General features: G+C 33.3%; 2 protein-coding genes and 1 pseudogene across 2 annotated transcripts; 2 read left to right on the top strand and 1 right to left on the bottom strand.

Moving 5' to 3' along the window:
* Positions 1-4,842: 4,842 nt before the first annotated feature.
* LOC120213729 (adenine nucleotide transporter BT1, chloroplastic/mitochondrial-like) lies at positions 4,843-9,300 on the top strand. The gene is made up of 11 exons (XM_039211787.1): positions 4,843-5,040; positions 5,135-5,231; positions 5,813-6,135; positions 6,178-7,068; positions 7,178-7,296; positions 7,440-7,564; positions 7,751-7,850; positions 8,116-8,193; positions 8,314-8,397; positions 8,591-8,676; positions 8,870-9,300. Exons 3-11 carry the CDS (start codon positions 5,838-5,840, stop codon positions 9,096-9,098), a joined length of 2,010 nt encoding a protein of 669 aa, XP_039067718.1. The 5' UTR covers positions 4,843-5,040; positions 5,135-5,231; positions 5,813-5,837; the 3' UTR covers positions 9,099-9,300.
* Positions 9,301-10,717: 1,417 nt separating this feature from the next.
* LOC120213730 (glutamate--cysteine ligase, chloroplastic-like) lies at positions 10,718-15,664 on the top strand. Its single transcript, XM_039211788.1, has 16 exons — positions 10,718-10,802; positions 11,321-11,669; positions 11,991-12,141; positions 12,305-12,412; positions 12,744-12,836; positions 13,027-13,110; positions 13,197-13,265; positions 13,344-13,414; positions 13,491-13,559; positions 13,660-13,753; positions 13,929-14,018; positions 14,105-14,185; positions 14,627-14,719; positions 14,888-14,968; positions 15,083-15,152; positions 15,462-15,664. Exons 2-16 carry the CDS (start codon positions 11,332-11,334, stop codon positions 15,548-15,550), a joined length of 1,581 nt encoding a protein of 526 aa, XP_039067719.1. The 5' UTR covers positions 10,718-10,802; positions 11,321-11,331; the 3' UTR covers positions 15,551-15,664.
* A 417-nt stretch (positions 15,665-16,081) lies between these two features.
* Positions 16,082-19,550, bottom strand: LOC120213612 (annotated as a pseudogene).
* Positions 19,551-19,779: the final 229 nt, after the last annotated feature.

Genomic DNA, 19,779 nt, shown 5'->3' with positions numbered 1-19,779 from the left:
GTTACTTGAATCGTAATGATCATTAAAATTTTCTATTAAGTGACACATGTCACGTTCTTTAAGCCTTTAATTATAATCCTTTTACTCCCACCCTCAGTCATCTATGGGCATCAATCTATTAAACACCCCCACATAACACAAAGGCTCAAAACAATAAAAGGAATAAAGAGAATTAAATGAAAGGTAATACTTGATTTTATTTGTGGTGTTTAGAAAGCTACCATCAAACTTCCTTATATAGGTAAGGAACTCATTCACTACATTAATTAAGAATTAAACTTATAAATAAAACTTTGTTGGAAATATGGATTGCAAAATCACACCGTTAGCACTAATAGGAAAGATAAATAGTAATTTAAATGAAACAAATTCGTAAATCGTGTCGTGGTAAAAATCACAGCCTTAAAAACGAATTCGCCCCGATGTGTGTAATCGCCTCGAGGTTAACACGGTCGCTCCAAATTTGGTACACCCGAAACCGGAGTGGATTGCTGGTGGTATTGCACTTTTGATCGGAAAGCACATAGAGAACAATTTTGGAAATCAATCCAGATACATCTTAACGTTTTTATTTAATAATTTAGGAAAAAACTGTTTAATTCCATACACATATTACCACGACCACGTCCACGAGCCGAGATGGACGGGCGGCAGCGGCGATGCGCGAGAGTTCCCCTTGTTCTCTTTCACTCAACAAGGAAGTGAAGAATCCAAACCTTAAATTCCATTCCCAATAGTGTTTCCAATACTATGTGAGATTGAACATTACCAACAAACATACCGTTATTTATAAAACTATAAAAATAAACTTAATTAGATGTTAAGACTTAATTGAATGCTAAGACGTTTGATGTTGATATCTCAACACTCCCCCCAACACCAACTTTTATGTCGAGTTGACGACAGAAACTTTTGAGTTTATTACCACCCAAACCTTTTATGAATATGTCTTACACTTGATTTTCTGTCATTATATGTTTAAGTTTAATTTCTTCTTGCAAGACTTTTTCTCTAACAAAATGGTAGTGTATTGAGTTATTTGTTGTGACCATCACTCAAATTTCTTTGTATTCTGATATATTATGTAGTTTCTATTTATCATCTGTCATATGATTTTAACAACCTGAGTCAATGATTTAATCATTTTCATAATCAATTTTATAAGTTGTCATCGTGAGAGTTAGCTCTTCCTTTTCTACTACGAAGAATGTCTTATTCTTCTTCATTATTCAAAGTAACAACATTACTCTTTACAGGTTTTTCTTGACTAACAAGCTTTTGTCATGTGAAAACAACTTTACTTTATGAAAGTATTATTTGATCGTCATATTGTCTTGTTTCGTAGACAACAACTCACTCTCCAGAAGTTGGAGCTTCGTATCGCTCTTCCTAAAAAACAACTCGGTGAATGTTTCTCAAACTTTATTTATGGTTTTGACACCATTAATGTGTTCTAGCACATCTTTCTCCACCATTGTCTTCAAGGCGAACACTGTTTTACCTGTTTTTATCTTTCATTTTCTTAGTATGTCATTTGTATCGTCTACTTTTGGTTGCTCTAGTTCATTGCCATTTACAATCTACCATAGGTCTTGTCCTTGCATATATGACATTATGCAAGTTGACCATGTACTGTAATTATCATTTTTAAGCCTCCTCATTCTGATGATGATATGTAAGTCAGTCATATTATCAATAAAGGATCATCACAAAATTAAATAAAATAATGAAAGTAGTTTGTGAATAATACACCATGTAAGTTCCCTAAGAAAGAGAGATGGATCACACATATTGCTCAAATATCAAATCTTTCCAATACTTTCTTAGATATGTACCGTCACACTACCTCACTACTTTAACAACAATCGGACAACCTCCACCAAAACTTTTGATACCACTTATTGAACACCCCCGTGCCAAAAAAAAGGTTCAAAATAGTAAGAGGAAGAAAAAGAATCAAATAAAAGATAATACTTATTTTTTTTTTTGTGATTAGAAAGCTACCATCAAGCTTTCTTATATAGGTAAGAAACTCATTCAGAACATTAATTAAAAAGAAAACTTATAAATAAAACTTATCGACATTTATAAAACTAAAATCATAAAATTAATTAAATGCTAAGACGTTCGGTGTTGATATTTCAAAACGATCCACCGTCGAACGTCCACTTATCTGTCATTGTTCACCACTAACTGGCCATCACTCTTCCGTCTTCTTAAACCCTAAATTCCTAAAATTACAAATACCCATTTTGTAAACTATAATACTACCCTTTAATTTGCCTCCAAGTCGATTGAATGTTTGCGGGGACGTAAGACAGTAAGGGGAAGTACAGAGAGAGGGATATGGGCGGAGAGAGAGAGAGAGAGAGAATGTAGAATGGGGAATGGAGAGGGTGACAGAAGGGTGGGTGTTTGGCGAGGGGAGGAGAGAGATTTTTTTAAAAGTATTTTAAATATTTATTAAGTTTTTTTTTTATTTTAAATAAAACTTTTGAAATTACTTAAATGTGACATGTTTAACAATATAATTTAAAGATCGTTATGGCTCGAACACCTAAAATAATAACGTTTGTAATATTATGCATATGGATGAATCAAACAAAAATTTAGGCACTTATTTGAGGAAAACTATTTCAAAAAATATATCTTAAGATTGTTAGAAATATAGCAATCTGAGACGATAAAATGAAATAATAATTAAAAAATGAATAAAGTACATTAATTTGTATTTGAGTGTCATGCCACCATCAATGCATGCAATACCAAATAATTGGCATGTAGCGACAAAACCAAATACAACCAAGAAGCATATTCGTAAATTTTTTCCACGGTGATTCAACAAATTGCGGCAAAGGACAATCAACACCTCGATAGTATCTCATCGCAAAGTTTGTTTACGTGAATAAAAAATAAAACAAAACGACTAATAACATGGAAAAAAATTAAATAATCGAAAGGAGTATAAAAAATAAACACACAACTAGAACCGAAACAACCTATTGGAAACAAGCTGAGGCCAACAGCTACGCAGTTTCCTTAACAAATTTTCGGCAACTCCTTGATGCTCGAGATCTTTGGTCGTCTGTCTCTCAGGATATAACAACGAGATTATCAATGCAAAGTAGCACAACTGTCGAGATCACAAACTATTCATTGTCTTTGTCTATCATCGAAAAAAAAAAACTAGAGTAGAGAAAACTTTTTGAATAGTTTTTGAGTTGTTTTGAATTATGTTTAACCTAGTAGGTTTACACGATGTTTATAGGGAATTCACATTGTGAACAATTGAATATTTTTGACATAATAAAACATTAATGAGGATCAAACAACCAAACAATTTCTAAAATTATTGTTTTCATTAAAAGATTTTTTTAATATTTATTTTTTAATCCCAAAATAAAATTTGAAAATATATGTTTTATTTGAGGAAAATATCTCACATTTGGGTTAAAATATCTGCAAGCCCAAAAGAACCTGACCAGTTCGGACATTAACATTACCCATATCGTGCACGTTGACACATGTATGAACCAACAATTGATTCCATGTTTTTCCTCAAAAACGTTTGGATCAATCTCTCATTCAAAACTCCAAAATTATCAAATTTTTCCAACAATTTGAGCACTTATTTTCTAATTAACCCTTATTAGAAAGATAGATATAGAGAATTATAATAAAGATTTATGATTATAAATATAAACTAAAATCAAAATTGTGATATTTTATAATTATTAAAATAAAAATTAGACATTTAAGATTACATAATGATTATGTAAAGACATTTAAAATCTAATTTAAAAACTCAAACAAAAAATATATATATGAATATACATATGATCTCATCGGCAAATAAACCATAAAAGGAGATTAAATTATTGAAAGACCACAAAAAAATAACAAATTAAAATCAAACAACGTAAAAAACTATCCATGAAAACAAATCGTATATCCAACTCCAATATAAGGACCTAAAGTATGGAAGATCAACACGATGATAAATAAATGATATTTTGATTAGTCATAATGATATCAAATTAATCCTGAAAAAAAAATAAACGAAAAGAACAGTTAAATAATCTAAAATTTACCAAAGGACATAAGAAAACATGTAATAAAGATATAAGAAAATTAAAAAAAATTAAATACTAAAACGAATAAAAAATAATAATTTAAGTACTAATTCGTAGTTTACCCTTTTATTTTTATCTTTATCAAAATAAATAATCTGACAATCTACAAACAGATGGTCATATATCGAGTAACCGTAGTGTTTTATATTAATATTATTATTTGATTATTTTTCGATTTTTTAAATTAAAATAAATATTAAAATGCAACTTTGCCAAGCTCATGAATGCATTTGACAGAGTAGGTCAATATATTAACTACATAAATGTACGATTCCAAATGTGAATCAATTTTAAAATTTATATGATTTTAAATTAATTTACTTTAATATCAAAATTTAAATTTAAGTAGAACCGGAATATTAATACATTGATCTTTTAACAACCAGATAATATGATGATATGATGTTAATGTCACGTTGATATAAAAATTAAGCATATAGTTTTTATTTCATCTTTCTTCTTTTATTATTAAATTTTATTTTTCTATCTATTTGTACTCAACGTTGAAAATAAAAATCATATAAAATTAAATACATAGAATAGCATTATTCACTATTAAAATATTAATAAAACTTGGGGCGTAGATGAATGGATTAATTATTAAAATATTGAATAATACAATATTATTTTAATATTGATATTTAAATCATAATTTTTTTTTTTGAGGAAGCATTTGACAGGGTTTGAAAAACATGGCGCAATTTACAGTGGAGCCAGTTGTTTACTGCTGTGGACCGACATATGGTACCAAAGGAAAAAGAAGGGACGCAAAATCTCCATTTATAAAAACATGGCTTCAGCCCTATGTTTCTCAGGAAGCAAACATCCCCCAAATCAATTTTCTCGAGAAAATGATCCACTTTGTTCAAGCGTCCATCCTCTCTTGTAATCAGCCACATTCGGTGAGGTCTAACCCTCTGCAGGCTTTGCATCTCTCTTTGTTGACCGCTATAGGTCAACATTTTGTTTTTTTTTCTAATGAAAAAATCTAACCATTTCAGGGATGGTGCATTGCTATTGAGCTTGATCAGTAATCCGATATTGATTCGCTTTGTTTGCTCAAATTGCCAGTAATAGGAGACGGGAACCAATTATCTGGTAAGTTTGTTTTTAACTTAATTTCTTCTTTTAGTCATTTCTTCTTAATGTTTGTTGTTTTATCTATGTTTTATGATTATTTATTGAATATAATTGTTTTTATTAATTTCATTTTTGCTCATTGTTTAGATTTTTGGTCAGAGAACCTGTTAAATTGATTAAGAAATAGACAAAATGATGGTTCATTAGCAGCTGCTACAGACAAGAGTTTCATTTATTATGAAATGTTAACTTGAACTTCTGAAATCTATGAACTGCTGTTTAAATGCTAACTTGAACTTCTGAAATGAACCATAGGTTGAACTAAAGCAGAAAAACGTTTATTCCACTGAGAAACCATTGCTTTGCCAGATATCAATTCATAAACTACGTCAGGTTTGAAAAGTTCATGTCATCATCATATGGGATGTTTTTCATTGATACTGTTATTAATTTTACTTGTTAAATTGATTAAGTAATAGACTAAATTGCACTTTTGAATATAGTGCATATACTGTCTAGATACTTTAACCGCAATGTGTCTTTTGTTAGTTTATGTAGTTGGTTTATTTTTTATCAGGTGTTCTCTATCCATTTTGCAGTTACTTTTTGAAAGATTTTGAGAAAATGTCTGCCTCTAAAAAGCCATATAGGCGTAGTCAATCTTCAATCAAGTACAGGGTGAGCCCAGCTGAGGGGGCTTTCTTTGAGATTGGTGAGCTTGTTCCTGAAGAATATTCCCCTTCCCTGCCTGATAATAATAAGAAAATCCGAATTATATTTGAGGCCAAGCAATCTCAAATACTGAGCACAGCTGAGTTTATCTCGTCGTTAAACCAAATATGGAACTCTGCAAGTTGTCTTGCTATTCCTCAACAACAGACAAATCTGGAAAGAGTCTGTCTTGCCTCTCTGAAAGAGGATATAATGGTCAATATGGGGTCAGGAGAAAATTACACCAAATCTGTTTCAGCTGATAGTAAATACTTTTGCATTGATTTGACGACAGCTAGGCAATTTCCGTCTGTCATGAAGCCAAACTTTGATTTTGTCAAAATAACCAAGAAGATATCCATGATTGATTCTTCTATTGGAAATATTAGACATTCATTCTGCCAGGGGCTTTTATGTTGTGGCTCTGACTTTTCTAATGAGAGTTGGAAAGGAAACGGGCTTGCGGCTTTTGGATTTTCATTTGAAGTTGGAAATATCTACAAATGGATGAGAAAGATGATTCCTCCTGCTGGACTTCAGTATTTTTCCAATGTCCCAGGGATTGCGAATAAGAAAATAGGTGAATATTGCTTTTCATCATATAGAGCTAGTCTGACAGAAAACATTCCCATCGAAAATGCTGAACATTATTCTCATCATATCAAATCTAAAGATCTGTCCATATCTCATGATGATAAATTGGTTTCTAATACAAGAGGGACAACCCCTCTGTGGTCGGATTATCTCCTCACTGATGTTCAAGAAACCAACGCAGATTGTAGTGTTTCGAGGACTTCAGATTCTGATCTTTGTGCTGATTATCATTTCAACTCTTTAGCTTCCCATTATAGTACATTCAAAGAACAGCAATATCTTAACAATGGCAGTGAGTACCTTGAGAATCAACGAAAACAGCCCGAACTATTTTCCACAGATACTGGTGCAACAGAAAGTCACTCCACAGCAAGTGAAAAACCTCGATTTGCACTTGCTAAACATGAGCACGCTTTTTCTGGGGCTTTTGCTGGAATATTTGTTAGCCTTTGCCTACATCCAATTGACACAGTTAAGACAGTCCTTCAATCTTGTAATGCAGAGCAGAAGTCGATTTTTTATATTGGACGATCAATAATTTCTGAAAGAGGTATACTGTTTTTACAGAACAGAGATGACTGAGATTGATTGTGCTCATTTTTATTGTGAATTATAGTGACCTACATGCTTTCTACATTTTAATTATTTGATATATACAGGTTTAACTGGATTATATCGTGGCATTGCTAGCAATATTGCATCTTCAGCCCCGATATCTGCCCTTTATACTTTCTCATATGAATCAGTCAAAGGGGCTTTACTTCCTCTCCTCCCTAAGGTAACTTGCATCTTTCAATGTGATGTGTGGATCACATATCCTGACTCACTGAGTTGTAACTATTTAGTAATTGCCTGTCCACTAGTAACTTGCTAACTCCTTCAGTTTGATTCTAGCTCACCTGTTTTTCTTATTGTTTGCAGGAGTATCATTCTTTGGCTCATTGCATGGCTGGTGGTTGTGCAAGCGTTGCTACTTCTTTTATTTTTACACCTAGTGAGCGTATAAAGCAGCAGATGCAAATAGGTGTACACCATCAAAACTGCTGGTATACCTCCAAGCTCTTGTACTAAAATTTTCAATATCAGAAGATTAATATGTTTTAACATGTTTTGTGTTTGTTTTCTGCTCTCATATTTTCGTCTAAAAACTCCATCTGTGTTTACTATCAATTTTTCTTCTGATGTGATTCATATATATGTCTCTCAATGATATCCAAACTTTGTTTCTTCAGGACGGCCTTAGTTGAGATTGTCAAAAAGGGGGGTCTGCCTTCACTCTACACTGGGTGGGGGGCTGTACTCTGCAGGAATATTCCACAGTCGATTATCAAGGTTCGCTCTTTTTAAATTCATAGTTTAATTTTGCTGTATGCCATGTAACCTTCAAAGAAGAGGCTAAAGAAATGACTCTCCCATTAAGTGGGATGTTGCAAGCTCCAGGAGAGAGTGAAAAGGATTAACATAACAAAGATACAATTCCATGAAGTACAAATTTGTTCGTAATTCCTCCCATAGTGCCAACCATCCTACCTCTCCTCTTTACCATCCCTAATTCCTTTGATGTGTAATTTATGATGTCATCATTGCTTATATGCAGTTCTACACATACGAAAGCTTGAAGCAAGTCATGTTGTCATCACCGCGATCCCCTGCTCAGCTGAACACATTACAAACAGTTTGTCTTCCACATCGTTCTTTCTAAAACAACCTTGACGTTTTGGCAATTCAATCTTAGTATTATTCTTACAACCTTCTGGAATAGCACTTACATAGGAGATATGGTCTTACTCTGCAGCTAATGTGTGGAGCCCTAGCCGGTTCAACTGCGGCTTTCTTCACAACTCCGTTTGATGTGGTTAAGACAAGATTACAGACACAGGTCTGCAATCTCTATTATTTCATTATATCCCCTGTTTTCGGCCGGCCACATTGGCTTGCAGGTTTTGGTATTTTGAGAAATTTACACGAATTAATGTGATTTGATCGTATCAGAATCTTTAAATCTTTCATGTTCTAAATGTGTTTGTTCTGGCTTACTGGATTGTATTACTTACATGAGGGTTTTCACACAGATACCGGGGTCTTTGAGCCGATACAATAATGTTTACCATGCCCTTCAAGACATATTGATGCATGAAGGTTTGAAAGGTGCATACAGGTAACCTCCGAGTACATATATTGTCACTAATATTCAGTTAAGTCAGCTTATATTGAAATTCCATTTAGATCAACTTGGCACAAGCACATACCAGACGATGTTGTTAGTCGAAGATTACTCGATATTCGATAGCTGAACTTTAGTTTTTGTTCTTTTACAAACTGGATGATTTCGTTTCTTAAAATGTCGTTAGGGGATTGGTTCCTCGGTTAGTTATGTATACGACACAAGGAGCACTCTTCTTTGCATCTTACGAGTTCTTGAAGCAGTTATTATGTTTGGAGGCGCCGCAGTTAACCACTCACAATCAGGAAAAGGGAAACAAAGACGAATCTTCATTACGCTTACCATCATCGACGTTGACATTGGCCACAAGAACGTCGTCGTCGTCGTCATCGTCACCATCAAGGTTGCACAGTTGACATACATAGTAGTTAGAAAAGCACATACATGGAGGCATTGTTAGCAATCTGATGGTGACATGTAGCATTAAAGCATTAGAGGATCATTCCCATATCCAGATATTTACAAGTGTAGAAATAATGAGTCACATTTCTTGTGGCTAGGCTTGTATTTGATTTTGAAATCTTAATAAATCCGAGATGGAGGTCGAACTTTATGTCATGGGACTAATTACACAATTTTAGAAGAGAAATTAAACTACTAATAAAAGGTAATTAAATTATATTATCGAGAATTAAAATAAAAGATATAAACTAACGATGCAAAGAGCATCGTTGAGTACCACTAACGACATCATTAATTTAATTTATAAAAATTTAAAATTTTAAAGGACTCAACATATGATTATAAATTAGTTAAAATATTAAATGTAAATCATTTAAAATAAAATATTAATTACATTATTTTCCTTAGTAATTTTTTTAACAATAATTGGATAAAATATCAACCCCTAAACTAAAAAACCTAAATATTTTTCCTTATTTAAATAATTTACCTTAAGATTTTTAATGTCTTTTAGAATTTTCAATTTTTAAAAATTAAATTTATAATGCTCATCGTTAGTGGTGCTCGTCGAACATTATAAAATTTTCCTATTTAATATTAGCATGAGTTGTACCAAATGTTGGGCGGATGTATGTGGCTCCTTAGGATAGCCAATACACACTCATTATTTTGACAAAAATACTAAATTTAATTTAATTTGTTAAAGAAAATAAAAATATAAAAAAATTTACATACTCAAAAATTTTAGAATAAAATATTTTAAAATCTAATTTTTTTAATTTCTAAATCTGACGAAATGACAAAGATGAGGAAAAAGGAAAGTTGAATATCTGACGTGTCAATGGCGGAGACAAGTGGACCATGAAGGAGTAATATGGTGCCGCACCATTTAATATCCATCTTTACCCAATACGAAATATAAGAAAATAATATAAAATAACTAAAGAATGACACTTTATTTCTTTCCTTTTTCCTTTTCGTCCGAATCATTTTTTTCTAAGTTTTCTTTATTCACTTTCATTTATATATATATATATATATATATGGAGAGAATTATTATGTAATGTATATTTTATATTAGAATGTATATGTGTTTTAATTGATTAAATAAAAATTTAAATAAATATTATATTATAATCTCTTCAGATTATTTAAAAAAAATTAAAATTTTAATAGTTAAATCTTTAAATCTTAAACTTTTAATTCAATTCTTAATATTAAACATTAATATTCTAAATAAACATTTAAATCTGTAAATAAATAAAATCGTCTAAATTAAAATTTATACAAATAGGGTATAAATATAACTTTTAATATAAATATATGCTTTTTTAAAATAATATAAAATAATTATAAAATTTTATTTGATAAAAAATTTCTTAGTCAATACATATAAAATTTATAAACACAATTATTCAAATGTAAATTCTTTAAATAAATTAAAAAATATTAATGACTAAAATTATCAATAGATATAATAATAGCGTGTAAACTAAAATTTATTTAAATGGTGTATGAATATAACTTTCCATATATGTATATATGCGTGTATATATAATTTAGTAATTGTACTCGGCATTTCTGCAACAATCTTTTCTTTCCATTTCACTGAAGATAAATCCTAGAATTTGATTTTGAATCGGTCGAAAACAGCTAAGGTGATTAACTCCTTATAATCTTCTCTTTGTTCTTTAAACTTGGCTTAGATTTGTATTTTGACTTAAAAATTCGTTGTTCACTTCGAAAGGCTTGCTTAAATCTGTTCCGTTCTTCTTTCTATTATATTCTATTTTTTGTGTTTTAATTTTCATTGAATTTGATTCAGAATCGAATCTGCATTCGTTTATTATTTGTATGTGGCTCTGTGCTTGTTGTGTTTGTTATTATTAGATTCTTGAATTGGGAAAAAGGTTTAGCAGTTAGTTAGTTAGTACAACTTGATGCGAGTTTTAATGGAATAAGTTCAGTTTTAATCTTTTACTAATTGAATTCCAATATTGCTTTTGTTTTTGGAAAATTACTTGGATGACAGCATTGTTAGTTGATTAAAACTTTGAATTTCTGCGACAATCAATGCTCAATGCTTAACTATCCCGTGGAAGTTGGTAATGGAAATTTGTGGTTTCTATAATTTGTGATATGTAACTGAGAGGCACCTGTTGTTGTATGCTTGAAGGGGGCGGATTGATGGCGCTTGTTTCTAGGGCAGGCTCATCGTACTGTATCCATACTGATATAAGGCGTAGTAGAACCAGGCAGAATGTGGCCTTTGGTGTGGTGAACAACGTTGAGACTCCTTTAGTGAAGGAAAAATCTTTCAGTTTTTCTTCATTATCATGCAACAATGTGAATATAGCACAGAAATTCCCTTTAGGAACTCTGGGATTTCGAGGCAAAAGAAGGAATAGTATGATTGTTGCAGCAAGCCCTCCCACAGATGATGCTGTGGTTGCTACGGACCCCTTAACGAAAGAGGATCTTGTTGGATACCTTGCATCTGGATGTAAGCCCAAGGAAAATTGGAGGTAATAATTCCCCTTCTTTGTTTTGTTTGGATTAGAGTACATTTTAAACTCGGTTATTCTTCCTAAAGATGAATTTATCATTTTATCTTGTCCATTTTATGCTTTTAAACTTGTATATTACCAGTCTCATACATGATATTTTAAGAACCCTTTATTGCCTTTATAACTTGCTGATATCAATAGCTTGCCATATTCGGTCCTTGATACACATTTTAGTATTTTATATTGGGTCCAGTTCTAGTTTAAATCTTTCCATTAGCAAACTGGTCCTCTTTCCATATTTTATACTTGTTCGCTAATGCAAGTATTTGGTTTACTCAGGATAGGTACAGAGCATGAAAAGTTTGGTTTCAAGATCAAAACTCTGCGACCGATGAAATATGAACAAATTGCAGAATTGCTGAATGGTATTTCAGAGAGATTTGATTGGGATAAAGTAATGGAAGGTGATAAAATTATTGGACTTAAACAGGTAACCTGAGTCTCTTTACTTATGGTGGTTCATTATGCTATTAATTGAAATGCTTAGCAATTCTATTTAGGAAGAGACTTTGCATTACAAGTTACTTGCGTTCTTGTTTTCTTCTTATTTGCATATGCAAATTTTGGAAAAACCTTTATTTTTTTGTGGTTAGGGGAAGCAAAGCATATCATTGGAACCTGGGGGTCAGTTTGAGCTCAGTGGTGCACCTCTTGAAACTTTGCATCAAACGTGTGCCGAGGTCAATTCACACCTCTATCAGGTTTGTTGAAGATAAAAGAATAGTCTAATGCATGCAACCTTTTAACTAAGTTCAACATTCTTAAGAAACTGCATGCAGAAGTAGCATCTGTCAAAGAATTTGTACTATTTATAAGGTCAAGATTCATACTGTCTAAAGAGAATGTGCTTTTGTGATAACTTCTAAATCATCTAGATTACTTTGTGGAACACACTTCAAAATTGTCGGGATGTAATCCCTTCTAAAAGTATTATCTTGTTATCTGCCTTTTTGTTAATTTCTTTGTTCAAGTACCCTTAACCTTTCCAGTTTTACTTCAGAATATATCATGCGTCTATTACCCTGTTACTAGGTCAAAGCTGTTGCAGAAGAAATGGGAATTGGATTCTTAGGGATTGGCTTCCAGCCCAAATTGGCAATAAAGGACATTCCTGTCATGCCTAAGGTATAACTGAGTACTTTTTATGATTTTAAATTCAATAAAAAGTAGAAATCACATTTTTTTGATGTAGTAAACGTTGTAATGTTGTGTTTTTTCTCATCTTTTTTTTTCATTCTTTCGATACCTGATCTTTGCTATTGCAATTTTATCATCCTATCATTTTATTATAGTCTGACATAGTTCTTTTGCTCAGGGAAGATATGAGATAATGAGAAATTACATGCCTAAAGTTGGCTCACTTGGTCTTGATATGATGTTTAGGACATGCACAGTTCAGGTAAGTGAATTTACATTTCCAATTATCAAGCCTTTCTGCAGAAGATCCTTCTAACAATTTTTGACGTCTATGATTTTCTATAATAGGTAAATCTGGACTTCTCTTCAGAAGCTGACATGATCAGGAAATTTCGTGCTGGTCTTGCTTTGCAACCTGTGAGAACATTAATACTTTGTCTTCCACTGAAAATCTCTGCTTTGCTTTTCTTCTAACTAGTCAAGCAACTGAAACAGATAGCAACAGCTTTATTTGCAAATTCTCCCTTTACAGAAGGAAAGCCAAATGGTTACCTTAGCATGAGAAGGTTTTGAAATCTTTTACTATAAATTCATATTTCTGTATTAAAGTTTGTACTGATTTTTATATAAAAATGAATACAGTCAAATCTGGACTGATACTGATAAGGATCGAACAGGCATGCTTCCATTTGTATTTGACGACTCCTTTGGGTAAGCTTTCTTTGTGTTGCGATACTATGAAAATTTGGATCCATTTGACATAAACCATCCCTTGTGTCTGGAGAATTTCATGATGGTATATTTGCTGCAGGTTTGAGCAGTATGTTGACTATGCTCTTGATGTTCCAATGTACTTTGTTTATCGGAAAAAGAAGTACATTGACTGCACGGGAATGACATTCAGGGTTTACTTCTATCCTTGATATATAGTCTTGTAAATTGAAGTTCTTCTGTAGCCATTCTTTTTCACTCATGTCATGTATTCACGCTGCTGTATTGCCCACATTCTTTTCCATAAATTCTTGATAACTCTTTTACCTCAAATTTTTTCCTATCTTGATAACACTGTTAATGTTTTAGGATTTTATGGCTGGAAATCTTCCGTGTATTCCTGGTGAACTGCCAAACCTTAATGACTGGGAAAATCATTTGACAACTATATTTCCAGAAGTAATTGCTTAATTTGAAATGATCTTAAACTTCGTCCTTTCCCTATGATTTTATGTTATTTAAGCCATGCGATTCTTCCCATTCAGGTTCGACTGAAGAGGTACTTAGAGATGAGGGGAGCTGATGGAGGGCCCTGGAGGAGGTTATGTGCCCTGCCAGCATTTTGGGTAATTGGCCCTTTTGATGTGCTCATGCATAATTCCTTTGTTTGTGAATTATTTAGTAATACTTTCTATTGAAAATCAGTATTTTTGACAGCATTGTACAAGTTTGAAGGCTAGGTGGCTTGGCTGAACTTGAATAACGTTATTCTGTTGGTCCACATTGATAAAGCTGTTGAGTGAGCATGTGTTATAGTTCCTTTATTTTTTGCTGTTAGGTGTCCTTAGTAAACTGTTTCATGAGTTCTCAAGCACCACTTCAACATTGCTATTACGGCCATGTAGCTGACCCTTAAAGGCTAAGTTTCATGTTTCGTGCCTATATTATTGACTTTTTTTTTTCTTTCCATTTTCATCTTTCTCATGATTCATAATCTTCTTGTTCAACATGTGGAATGCTTGCTGAAATACAAAGGTTCATCAAGTTAAGTTTCTTTCGGTTTTCAGGTAGGTTTATTATATGATGAGGGCTCGCTCCAGAGTGTCCTAGACATGACCACTGACTGGACTCCTGAAGAAAGACAAATGTTGAGAAACAAGGTAATTAAAACACTTCCCTAGCAAATAAATTTGCATGCCCCTTTTGTAGGTGAAGAGTACTCTAAATTATTTTCCATTTATAATGTCGAGATACATGTACACAGCTCTCTAGCTTTGCCCTTCTGTAGTGCTAAGGCTGCAAGTCTAAGTTAAAGATCTATTTGGTAGGTTCCAAAGACTGGTCTTAAGACGCCATTTCGAGATGGGCTTCTGCAGCATGTTGCTGAAGATGTTCTCAAGTCGGCAAAGGTATCATAGGACATGTCCTCGTTTTTTTTTCGTTTTTATATAAATCCTAAATTTCTCATTATTACCATTTCTGCTGATGCTACGCTATTTCAACTCAATTAATTATCCATGTAGGATGGCTTGGAAAGAAGAGGCTTCAAGGAATCCGGGTTCTTGAATGCGGTGGCAGAGGTGGTTCAAACAGGTACACAGCTGAGATTTTGTGTGATATCTACATTTTTTCTCTAATTATTAAGCTCATGAAAAGAGAAATCTTAAAGAGTTGAACCAATTAAACCATTTTAGTGTTCATTGTTAGTTTCTAATTATTAAGTTAATTTTAATTCCTTATTCAAATGACAATGACAAGATACTAACCAAAGTTAAACTACCTGCCTTTCTCAATGATCTTTTCCTACATTGCTTCGATTAATTATTTTATTTTTCCTTTGAAAACTCGTGTATGAAAATAGTGTTTGACATACCTGTATTCAAATCGACACTTTAATGGCAGGTGTAACACCAGCTGAGAAGCTTTTGGAATTGTATCACGGGAAATGGGGACTATCTGTTGACCCTGTTTTTGAAGAACTACTTTACTGAGATGAATTGGGAATCAAATTCTTAAAACGGTGTGCTTTTCATGCATCATCTTTCGTTTTAATTCGCTAAGCGAACCTTGGATTTTCTTGAAACTTGCGTACTTAATGATTTTTGTAGAGGAATAAACGATGATGCTTTTGACTGAATGCATAAGAAACTTTGTTCCAAATCCATGGTTTCCCTCATGACGAATATGGTAATGTCATTGTTGATGCTGTTTCACATAATATATTATTGTGGAAATCACATGCTCTGCTTGGATAAATCATAACCATTGGTACTGTACATAATTACAAGCACGACAAATCTTCTATTCACATTTTCTGTACAATATATAATGTGTGATCATTGTATTGGGAAATGTCAGGAAGAGCGAAAACAAAGGTTGATTCCCCCTGTCAAACTCTTGACCAAAACAACCCACATCCAGGATCTCGTAAAAGAAATGTTTCAAGCTGACCATGAACTGTGAATCGAATCAAACCGAATGAAACCAGTCGTGCAAGAAGATGGTCGATATTATAGGATGGCTCTCTTTCTTACCTGGAAATTGGGAGCTTTGTCAATGGAAGGTCAACTTCAGGTTGATTGGAGAAGCGACTTATTTAGCTTCGGTCGTGGTCAAGAAGTAGCGTTAGCGTTCTTATTTTCAATCACGGTACCCTCTTTAAGAGTTGCTTGTGCTTCGTCTTCCTTTCCTAGAGCGAATCGAGCAGCAGCTTGCAAGTACAACGTAACATGCCAAACTGGAGATACCATTTGTGCTTGCATATCATAATTGAGGGCTTCTTCGGGGATGTCACTCATGAGGTGTGACAAACTGTGTCGTGCATAAACCGTTGGGGAAACCATGGTTCCGACATCAATGAACTGTGACATGAAGGTTCACTGTCAGAGGCTGACTTCACAAGAAAACGTCTACGGGTAAAATGTGACGTTCGGAGAAGAATAGTAAAACAGATTCTTACCAGGGTATAGCATCGGCAGCTGCAAAATCTTTATTCCTAAAAGCAGCATCACCCTTATTCTTCGACGTCAATGTTTCCTGCATCTGGTTGGTCCACATCTGGAATGGAAGCTGCAAACCATAAAACCAGCAGTGAGAAAAGCACTCATTGCATAGAAGATACAAGCAAGCTAACTTGAATTACTAGTTCTCTGTCATCGACTACAATGACTCCTGGCCTAATCACGAGCACAATAAACAGGTGCAGCTCTAACTCAATTCAATATTATGCATTGACCACTCCAAACCCACAAAAGAGGTCGAATGTTAAGAGAACACGATTATATTCTCTCGACAGCAACCACAAATTAACTAAAAGAAAATAGGGATTTCTAAATCCAAAAACAGGCACACAAGCACGATTATATTCTCTCGACAGCAACCACAAATTAACTAAAAGAAAATAGGAATTTCTAAATCCGAAAACAGGCACACAGGTCAAATGTCTTTTTTGGGGGTGGGGTAGAGGCATGGGTGAATGGGGATTCCAACTTGGACCATTACCTCTCAGGAAAAATGAAATTGTTTACTTGTCAGGCAATAAACAAACCTCGGTAGCAACACCCTCATCATACTTATACCCAAGGTTCTCTAACACCTCATGAATGGCAGTCAAATCCATTCTTAAGCAGAACTCCCCAAGCGGTGTCAGAGGTACGGCATCAGCACCATTACGTGTGCCCATTAATACATGAGAAGGAACCTTCAAAATTAGGTGAAATAAAGGAGCTTCACATTAATAGAAATGCATTATTAAACCTTAAAACAGATGACACCAAGTTAATTTTTGCCTAAAATGGCATTGACATCAACATCTATTTTGGACTTTCCAAACTTAAAACCGATGAGACCACGTAATTTTAGAAATAATAAAATGAAGTTGAGAAATAAAAGACAAATAACCTCAGCATCCCTTTGAAGAGGAATTATCACAGAAACTAATGACTTCGGATTTGGCCGTTCACGGAGCTCATATTTCAAACATCGTGAATCTAAACGTACTAACGCAGTCCCATCCTCATTTGAAAATTGCCCTTCCAAACAAGAATCAATTAGCATCTGGATGTCCTGTCACGTACAAGGTCCATCGCCTGAACAAAGTGATATAAGTAAATATCAGGTGCATTGCAGTCGGCATAACTACATTGTCTTAATATGGAAAAAAAAACAACCAACAAATTAATTCGACTGGCACAAAGTGCCATTCCCATAAGAGGGAACTCTCAAAACAATAATAACAACGAAAAAATAGCTTATAAAGTTTTATTCCATAAAAAAATGTATCAACAGGAAACAGTTTAATTGGCGCCATTAATGTAGATTCCAGGCTTCCAGCTTGAACCTTAACAATGATCCAGAGAAACCAGAACAACTGTTCAAAGTTTAGTTGTATCTCCGAATGAAAACCATAAAAATTACAACTTGAAATAGCCATTAAGTAGAAACTAACGACTTGAAAAAGGAGAGAACCATATTTCAACTGATACTGACACGTTATAGATTTATATCAACCAAACAAGGCAGCCGTCTGAATGGAGACAGAAAAACAAAATATAAACCAAATGCCAAAGCTGAAGAAAGGAAACCAAACATTAACACAAAATGGAATAAGTGTTTTGCCAACGTGTCATCAGTCATAAATTCTACAACAAGTAACCTTACATCACCTTCACAGCAACAACCAAGTAAATCTGCCAATCTGTGGTTCCGAAACAGCTCTTGCCTCTTCCTAAAGTCACAAAAGCTGAAGTCAGAAGTCATGAGTTTCATATCAAAATCTAGAATATTACTAAGTTAGCAATTTTACACTATAAATATAATGATGGCAAGAAGCGATAGAATCTTGTTAGAAACTTAGAATAGGTAGTCATTAAGGTTACATACAAGAGTCATTATGCAAAACATGGATAACACATATCGGCATCCGAACTTCAAGATACAAATCCTTTCAAGATTACAAAATTTCTGAACGCACTTAACTTCGTAAGTTCAATGTCTAATGCTATAAAGAGACTTTTCCTTCTCCTCTGCAAAGATTACAGATGAACACTTAGGGAATTACTCACAATGAAATCTTGAAAAGAACATACCATGTATCCAGTATTTGCTTACCAAGAATTGCCGGGCATCAGGCCATGCAGACCTATTAAATTGTTTGATAGCAATCAACCTTTGGTTTTCCAACTTGTCCTTGCAAACTACATTAGGAGCCTTTTCACCATGTTCAAAAACTATATTCTCCACAGCGAATCCAGATGTAACCATCTTGAGTGTTTGGATTAAGTACTCATGGAATGCAGGGAAATCATCAACTTCCCCCATATCCTCACTTTCTATAGAGCAACATAATTTAGTATTAAAACCAGTTTCTATCAGCATAATTATAATCAATAATGAAACTCATTATTCATACTTACCAACATTACCAGCTTCAGGAATTGATCCGTTCTGAACCAATCTCCAACAAGAAGCTAGTTTTGAACACCCGCAGCCCATCCTAGTACCTCAGTGGGATCTCTTCAAAGTTCAAACAGTAGCAAAACAATGGAGGTTCCAAATTTCTACAAACTTTTCGTAAGCTTTAAATGTGTACACAGCTTCCTAAACGAGCTCTCACCGAAGTAATTTTCACTGGCTTTTACTCACCTTGACAAAATACCGTTTTATTTTTCAAAATTTCTGTTAAAATCGGAACCTCAGTTTTCACGAGCATAATAATTTATATTCAAATATGCCACTAACGAAGCAATCCATAAAAAAAGGGCTAAGATATGGCATTCAATTTTTGTTCTTCCACTGAAATCTCAGACCTATAATCAAATTATTGATTCTAATCTAAACCTCGCCGTTATGTAATTTCAACTAAAAACAATAGCAAACAAGAGGGAAACAGAATCAAAGATACCTTAAACAGCACCGAGTTCCAACCGTTGAGTCAACTCACTTTCTCCTCTTGAGCCAATTTAACTTGCCTTCAACAAAACTTCAACTTCTATGTATTCCTCTAATCAAATCAAAGCGTTTATATAATCATATTAGAGTTATCTTTTATATGTTTACAGATATTTATACGTGTACTTATTTTTTAATATTATGTAATTTATTATTTTTCACGTATTTTATTTCATGTTCATCTCATATTTTATATAATTTGTTTATATATTATTATAAGTATTAAATTTAAATTTTTTGTTCAAAATATTTTTTAATAGTTTACTGTAAT

Source organism: Hibiscus syriacus, unplaced genomic scaffold (genome assembly GCF_006381635.1).
Source record: "Hibiscus syriacus cultivar Baekdansim isolate YM2019G1 unplaced genomic scaffold, ASM638163v2 tig00110044_pilon, whole genome shotgun sequence".
Taxonomy (NCBI): domain Eukaryota; kingdom Viridiplantae; phylum Streptophyta; class Magnoliopsida; order Malvales; family Malvaceae; genus Hibiscus; species Hibiscus syriacus.
Note: the sequence above shows the minus strand (reverse complement) of the source record. Positions and strands in the feature narration are given on the sequence as shown.

Excerpts from the sequence above, each read along its gene's own strand:
- LOC120213729 (XM_039211787.1), top strand. The coding sequence starts at position 5,838 with ATGTCTGCCTCTAAAAAGCCATATAGGCGTAGTCAATCTTCAATCAAG. Across the intron at positions 8,194-8,313 it reads AGCTGAACACATTACAAACA|CTAATGTGTGGAGCCCTAGC; the intron begins GTTTGTCTTCCA and ends CTTACTCTGCAG. Across the intron at positions 8,677-8,869 it reads GGTTTGAAAGGTGCATACAG|GGGATTGGTTCCTCGGTTAG; the intron begins GTAACCTCCGAG and ends AAATGTCGTTAG.
- LOC120213730 (XM_039211788.1), top strand. The coding sequence starts at position 11,332 with ATGGCGCTTGTTTCTAGGGCAGGCTCATCGTACTGTATCCATACTGAT. Across the intron at positions 12,413-12,743 it reads TCAATTCACACCTCTATCAG|GTCAAAGCTGTTGCAGAAGA; the intron begins GTTTGTTGAAGA and ends CCCTGTTACTAG. Across the intron at positions 14,720-14,887 it reads GACAAATGTTGAGAAACAAG|GTTCCAAAGACTGGTCTTAA; the intron begins GTAATTAAAACA and ends TCTATTTGGTAG.